The sequence below is a fragment of the Lactuca virosa genome, chromosome 2 (genome assembly GCF_052849685.1).
Source record: "Lactuca virosa cultivar CGN04683 chromosome 2, Lactuca_virosa_CGN04683_v6, whole genome shotgun sequence".
NCBI classification, from domain to species: Eukaryota; Viridiplantae; Streptophyta; class Magnoliopsida; order Asterales; family Asteraceae; genus Lactuca; species Lactuca virosa.
The window spans coordinates 156,314,299-156,322,570 of NC_136427.1; the positions used below are offsets into that span (position 1 = coordinate 156,314,299).

At 37.1% G+C, this 8,272-nt stretch overlaps 1 protein-coding gene across 1 annotated transcript; it reads right to left on the reverse strand.

Annotated features, from left to right (window-relative positions):
* Positions 1–435: 435 nt before the first annotated feature.
* LOC145156571 (uncharacterized) lies at positions 436–3,318 on the reverse strand. Its single transcript, XM_079075878.1, has 7 exons — positions 3,115–3,318; positions 2,855–2,929; positions 2,467–2,519; positions 2,267–2,372; positions 1,582–2,181; positions 1,418–1,509; positions 436–601 (listed from the first exon to the last, which is right to left on the reverse strand). Exons 3-6 carry the CDS (start codon positions 2,512–2,514, stop codon positions 1,442–1,444), a joined length of 822 nt encoding a protein of 273 aa, XP_078932004.1. The 5' UTR covers positions 2,515–2,519; positions 2,855–2,929; positions 3,115–3,318; the 3' UTR covers positions 436–601; positions 1,418–1,441.
* Positions 3,319–8,272: the final 4,954 nt, after the last annotated feature.

The window sequence follows — 8,272 nt, forward strand, 5'->3', positions numbered from 1 at the left end:
TAATTTTTTGTCAAAAGATAAAAATAAAACATGTAATTTATTCCAAAACCAAGTCAACTATTTATATAATTTACTTTATTTAATAATTATCGAAGCATGTAAACATAAGATAATCATGATTGAAATAAAGTTGCACGAATAAAACATTGAACACGATTTTAGATTTGAGTAGATTTGTGTTTTTAATATGTACTCGCATTTGCATTCCGAGGGTACTATTTGTGTTTTTATTGTTATGTTACATTTTATATCCATTTTTTCTTTTAATGTATACAACTAAACAAATCTTGTTATATAAATCTGAGGAAAAAAAACTTATGTGGTAATTATACTAACATTTTAAATAAAATTTTGAGTTATAAAAGCTGCTGTTATTATATTTGGTTTTATCTTTCACAAAATTACTATATTTTAACGAACTAAAAAACGAACATGTTATATTTTCTAACTTTCGTAACGATTTTATTTTTATTGTAATGTCAAGTACCAAACAATGATTACAAATTCTTTGATCTCGTTATATCTACAAGACTTGAAACGCATAATCCTTCCTTCCATTCCTATTTACAAAGATTTGTATTTAGTATTTACAATTGACCACCTGCAGCAACAAAAACAAATAGATAAATAAATATGTAACTTATTTGTTTATACAACTTATATTTTTCTACAAATATCAAATTAAAAAGAATAAGTAATTTAACCCATCAATTTTTCTTACAAAATTAAAATAAATTTGCTTTCTTTTGTAACTTAAAATAGAGTAATATCAAATAATACTCAACACTATATCACTTTCAATGTATTAATTTGGGATAACTTTTTCAGCTTGACTTTTTTCAAAAAGAATGGTTTAAAAAGTGTTTGGATTGGCAAAAGACAAAAATTGTTTTTAAAAGACACAAAAGTCACAAAAAGTTACGAATTATGACTTTTGGAATCAATCTTTTTTCCCTTGTCCAAAAGTTGCTTTAAAAAGAACTTCTCAATTTGTCAAACATCTTTTGAATTTTTTTTGACTTTTTGGAAAAATAAAAAATCCAAAAATCATTTTTAAAGCAATCCCAAACACCCTCTAACAAAATCTTTTAAATGATGTGATTTACTAAAACTAATACATGTATTTTTTTATAATAAGTTAAATGTAATTAAAAATGAAAGTAAAAAATTTGATTATTTTTATGTTAAATCACAAAAACTTTTATTTTCTTTTACAAAAATGAAAGTAAAAAATTTATATCAACAAAATTCAATATTGACATCGTTTTAAACGTATTCACAAAACCTTTTTAGATTTCTAATATATTAAATTCCATACCTATCTTTTGTTACACATTCATAAGTTTAAAAACAAGTGTCTTGACTATAAACTTTTTTTTTTTTTTCAAAATCAAGGAGTGTCAATACCAATCATTACCTTAGTTTATTGACTCTTATTGTTCTACGAATCTCTCCCAAAATTCTGAAAATCAAAGTTTCTTGATATATTGCCAAATCTCCTGTTTTCTCCTGAAAAACACCATATAAAAATTAACCACAAAATACCAAAACACACACACACACACGAGAGAGAGAGAGAACCTGTAGTATAAGAAAAGTCAGCTCTCGATTCCGGTTGACCAAACTGTCGCAAAATTTGATGAGATGAAAAAGTGTCATCCATAACTCTTCCATTTAACCGATATGAAACCGGAATGGAATCCATGTTTCCAAATGATGAAACGTCATGATGTGATTCCATTCCATTGCCATGAGTCGCCTGATAGAAAAACCTCGAATTACCAAAATACCCTTCAGGCCCACCGACTGCAACCCCATTCCCATTCTGACTACCCACCGCCATATTCACCGAACCATTTTGCATCACCGACTGTACAAACGGTCCACCACCATTAAACACGCCCTGCACCACCGCCGGAAAATTGTACTGCTGCATGTTCTCCGCCTTCACGGCAACATTTTCCGGCACATTATTATGATTCACTCCATGGGAAACGAAATTACTTCCATGTAATTGAGATCCATTACACGCAACTCCATGTGGGTTATTCGCTTGATTTAAATCAGCTACAGCTTGTTGATAAAGCAGATCGTTAAATTGCGTTATTTGATTTGTCAACGCTAACTTCAGATAGTAAATCTTGAAGAATTCTTGATTTTCTTCTTCAAGCCTCTCCCAAACTAAAAATTAAGTAGTGATAAGTTATATAATCATGAAAATTTTATGAAAAGAGATAAGAAAATTAATTCAAATTGCGATATATACCAAGCTTTGTAAAGATAGGTTCAATGTTTTGTTTCTGATAGAGAATATCCATCGCTTGTTTCTTGTTCATGTAATTCCATAGACATTGTTCTATTAGATTTTGTACCTGAATTCAATTATACCCAAAAAAAAATTATGATTATAGAATTTCAAAGATCGAAAGTAGTAAACAAAAGCAATGAAGAATCAAAAAGTCTTACCTTCTGAACTTCTTCCGGGGAAATCCTTCTGCAATTTCCGGTTGACATTTTTTCTACAAAGAATCGTTAAAATCAAGTAACTGAAAAGAAGTTGCATAATTTTAATCATTGAGAACTTGGTAATGAAGTAAAGTCGCATGTGTGTTCAAGAAGAAGAAGATGACGTCATATAACTCAGACCAGGGTTTAATTCATCTTGAACGGATAATCTCCCATTGAAGCGAAATGATAGAGAAATGTAAAATTGAAATTCTTTTATGAAAATTGACCTAGGGTTTTCAATCGCAGAAACAATAAACAGATAAAATTCATAAAATCGACACAAGGATAAACCTAAATCGTATTGCTATGCATGTGATCTTCTGGGTTTATTTGCGATATTACGAACCTCGAAACCCAGAGAGAGAAGTTTCAGAATTTTGTGTCGTCTTCGTTGTCAAGTTTGCACATTCCAGTTGGCGCCCTGAATTGAAGGAAGTATGAGCGCGATTGATTGCACTTTGGTTTTAGAAGAAAGACATGAATCTAGAAAGAGAACATATACATGAAACGATTAATCAAGAACAATGAATTGAGTTATGATTTATGAATAAGCATTGCAGTCTGACACAGAGTATTGCGTGTATTCCAGAAGAGAAAGAAGCTTACTTGAGAAATTCGAGATGAATCCAATGAAAACCAGAAAAACAGAAAAGTGAATTGAAACGATTGTTCTTGAAAATATAGGATAAAGATAAAGATTGTTCTTGAATTTGAAAAGAAAAACAGAATCTTGAATTGAAAAAAGTATGCAGGGAGAACTCTTTACGTCATTAGATGACTCGTGTTGGACTCGGAGAAGAACAAGTGGGATTTTATTTTGACTAGCTGGATGTTAGTTATTTCAAAAGGAATTGTCATCAAAACCTTTATCCTATTCAAACAAATTAATTTTTTTCACATTAATTTCGAAATTAAACTGACAATTTACGCTTAATTTTCTTTTCTTTTAATAAAATATTGTTATCCTTTTAATATAATTAACTATTATTATATTAATACATGCTAATAGAAATTCTGGTCATTAAAATATTAGCATTATCTTTTTGTAATTAAATATTATATTAAATGGTTTACAGTGATAAACTTTTGAATATACCTGGTTCATCTTTTGACCCGTTAAATCCTAATTTATTACCTCCAAAATTATATCATTAAATTTTGAGTGGATAGAAAATAAAATTGAATCATGTTAGATGTAATAATGTCTTGGTTAGAGATTGTCATCATCAAAACTGTTTTATGATTTACGTATCTGAATTATTTATCTTTTTTAATTGTAGTTTGAAATATTTTTATTATAATAAATGAATCGATGTTTATCACATGGCATCTCCAAAATGTTTCTGATAATTACCAAGTTACTCTTAACTCATTAAATTTGAATCCTTTTTACATCCATTATTTTCGGTCATTTAATATACCACCAAAATTACAAATTTAAATCCTTTAAAATCAGTAAGGTAATGACGTATCGGCTAGACAATTATTGATGTGATTCCTAATTATACGGATAAATTTGAATGCCTCTTTAATCGATTTCCGTTTTAACTTGGTAAGTTCTTCAAATATTTTTGATCTTTAATCTTTATTGTTTTTTTTCACACGATGGATTTGGAATATGATATGCACCATGCAAACGATGGTGTTTATTATCAAGAGGATTATTATAGTGGCGGCTGAAGTACATCGACGATGATGATGATAATGTTGGGTATGTGTTTGTGGATTATGTAACGCCCCGATTCTCAGGTATTGATTTCTTACATAAGATTTTCTTGATTTCAAGGTCTACTCGACGAGTTGGTTGCCCTACTCGTCGAGTAGCAGCGGGTTGGTCCACGCGTTTTAGTGACCTACTCGCCGAGTCCAAAAAAGGACTCGACGAGTAGGAGCTGACAGATGAAACCCTAAATTCCGGGGTATTGCACCCTATTTAAAGGATCATTGGCCTCCCCCAGCGTCCCCTTTACAGCTCCTTGACACTCTTAAACCCTAAATCGCGTATGTGTATTTCTTTGGTGTGATAAAGCTTGGAAGAGGGACCTTGGTGAGGAAACACTTGCGGAAAACAAGTAAATTAAAGCAAGGAACTCGTGGGAATCAAAGATCTACTTCAGTTGGCACTCTCTTGAAGGTATTAGGTTGTTTCCTTGGCTCATTTTATCTTTAATCTCTTTTGGGTGGGTTTTAGGAAAGGTTCTTGTGTTTGAGCCAAGATCTGAAGTTGCAACTTCAGATCTGGACTCCCTTTGGCCTCTAGATCCATAAAGTTATCAGCTTTGATGCATGTGAGCCTTCCCTCAAGTGTGAGACTTCTTTACAAGCTTGGTGTTGTCATTTTAAGACTTTAGAGCTTTGCATGCACGTAAAGTTTGCAACTTTACGTGATAAACATGCCTTGGGAAGCTGGATCTACAATTTGGAGCCTTAGCATGGCTTGAAAAGCCTCTGTATGGATGAAGGACTGAAGGGACTCGGCGAGTCGCATGGTCGATTCGGCGAGTCCGATGAAGATTGTCGTGGGCTCGGCGAGTCAGATGAGTGACTCGGCGAGTCGGCTAGGGTTTTCCCAACCTTTGGACACATATGAACTCGGCGAGTTATAGGGGAAACTCGACAAGTTGGCCAAGGAGTTTACGGTCACTGACACTAGGAACTCGACGAGTCACTCAAGTGACTCGGCGAGTTGGCGAGTTATGCAAGGAACTCGGCGAGTGGCTAGTTGTACTCGACGAGTTAAGGTCAACATGGACTGTTGACTTTGACAGTTGACTTTGACTCTGACCAAGGGTTGACTATTGGACTTCTGGGACATTTTGGGAAATTGGAAATTTACAAGCATGGTTCTATGGTGCGTTTAGGTGGTGGAGTTTGTACCGGCAATCCGAGAGCTTGAGTTTATCTTCGAGTCGACAGTGTGAGGTGAGTTATCCTCACTATACTCAAGGGTCTAAGGCACCAAGGCCGGCCCTTTGGATTGGTATCTGGTTTTGTTATGTTAGTATGATCTGTTAGATCGGTATCCCAAAGGGTAGGATGATATTATGTGATAGGTGGTATGACCTGATAGTTCGGAATCCTAGAGGGTAGGATAATATTATGTGGTATGTGGTATGGTCCGTTAGACCAGCTGTTGTCTATAGACTGCTATGTGATTATCTGTTATATGTGTACATGTTTGTTTGGCGGTTGAGGCTTATCTGCTTTGTGTGAAAGCCAATAGACCTGGGCATTCCAACATGTTGGTTGTGGGCCGTGAGTATTCCATCCCGAGGATGACTGGACTCATAGTATGTGGGCATTCCAACTTGTTGGTTGTGGTCCTGGAGTATTCCATCTCGAGGATGATTGGACTCATAGTATGTGGGCATTCCAACCTGTTGGTTGTGGGCATGGCGTATTCCATCCCGAGGATGATTGGACCCATAGTATGTTGGCATTCCAACTGGATGGTTGAGGGCCTGGGGTATTCCAACCCGATGGTTGACTGGACCCATAGTATGATGTTTATGGTTATATGTGTATTGTTGTGGGTATGGGTATTTTGGGGGAACTCACTAAGCTTTCGGGCATACAGTTTCAGTTTATTGTTTCAGGTACATCGGGGTATCGCGGCAAAGCGAAGGCATGATCGTACAGCTCCTCATGTTTTGTTTATGTTTCTGGGAAAACTCTGATATTATACATTTTGAAAACAAAGATGTAATGATTTTAATGGATTGAAATGTTTTTAAAAGTTCAAAATTGGCATGATTTTTATGGGTGTTACAAGTTGGTATCAGAGCCTTGGTTTGAGTGAATTGGAGGAACACTCGTGTAACTCCAGTCTCATTAGGTGCATTCCAACTTGTTGGTTGTGGTCCTGGAGTATTCCATCTCGAGGATGACTGGACTCATAGTATGTGGGCATTCCAACCTGTTGGTTGTGGGCATGGCGTATTCCATCCCGAGGATGATTGGACCCATAGTATGTTGACATTCCAACTGGATGGTTGAGGGCCTGGGGTATTCCAACCCGATGGTTGACTGGACCCATAGTATGATGTTTATGGTTATATGTGTATTGTTGTGGGTATGGGTATTTTGGGGGAACTCACTAAGCTTTCGGGCATACAGTTTCAGTTTATTCTTTCAGGTACATCGGGGTATCGCGGCAAAGCGAAGGCATGATCGTACAGCTCCTCATGTTTTGTTTATGTTTCTGGGAAAACTCTGATATTATACATTTTGAAAACAAAGATGTAATGATTTTAATGGATTGAAATGTTTTTAAAAGTTCAAAATTGGCATGATTTTTATGGGTGTTACAAGTTGGTATCAGAGCCTTGGTTTGAGTGAATTGGAGGAACACTCGTGTAACTCCAGTCTCAAATCAAGGAAAGGATTTTTAAATGATTTTTCAAAAGGTTTTCAAAATAAGTAAAGGAGGATGCAGGGTGTACGATCAGCCGAAGCCAGTAAGTTGACCCCAAAATACCATACAGTTATTTGATTATGTGATATGTTAGAACAGCATGCTAGTGCTAGGCTAGGGATCTTCAGGAATTGCATGATAGAATTGCCTGATTACATGATGCCTGGTAGCCTAGGGTTTCCCTTATATGAGATTGACATCATTACTGTAAATGCTTAGTGTATACATCACAGTCGTACATAACTAAGATCTTATTGCCTGAGAATGTTTGGTTTGGCCTTATTTCCTGTTCTTGTTTGATGAAGGGCTTAGGGTAGGATTAAGTATTCGAAAGTCTATAGGGTCCAACGTTATGTATGACTAGCATACACTAGTGCTGCAGGGTTGGTGGAAGTTTCATAGGTGGGTGGGTTGTGTGAGACCGGTAGGTCAGTTGTGAGACAGTTAGCATTCCTCTAGGAGTGAGGTTGGGCGACCACCATGGGCATGTATAGTGTTAGGGTGTTGTGGTGATACTTGAGACAAATATGGGTAGGTATGGAAGGTAGCATGGGCCCGTACTACTGAAAGCACAGGACCCATACGTGTAGCAAGGAAGTCACAACCCCTAGGGTTTAGTCGGGAGTTGGTTCCCGGTTATTTATGCGGATTGACTGATATCTTCCTGTTATATTTTCAGTATGGTGGTTACGAGGCGTTTCGTGACAGGATCCGGATCGGGATCAGGACAGGGTGATCAGGAGGCCCCAGCAGCACCTGAGGTTATCGGCCAGGAGGGGCCATTGTTGACAGAGGATCGAGTCAGGCAGATCATCCGCGAGGAGGTGGTCGAGATTGTCCGGGGTCAGATTTCGGAGTTGTTTGGGACTATCAAGTCCGCTATGATGGAGTACTTTGATGACAGATATGCAACCCTTACCGATACGGCTGTCGCTGCAGCTACCGCGGCTGTAACAGTGGCAGGAGGGGGAGTAGGCCGAGTTTTTTAGTACCAGGACTTCGATAACACGAAGCCCCCGACTTTTGATTGTACTCAGGATCCCATTGTAGCCATGAGGTGGCTGTCGGACGTGGAGGGGTGTTTCCTTACATGTTCATGTCCTACTGACCAGAAGGTCAGATTTGCACTGAACCTGCTGAGGTCCGGGGTAAAGGACTGGTGGAGATTGATGATTGGGTCGTATACGGATGACTAGAGAGCTGCTGTTACATGGGAGCAGTTCAGGGACATGTTCTGGGCTCGCTACATTCCTAGGGTCGAGCGTGAGCGGTTATCTCAGGAGTTCTGGGACCTGAAGCAGGGTACCGTAGGGGTGAGCAAACCCAAACCAAGAAACCGAGAAACCGACT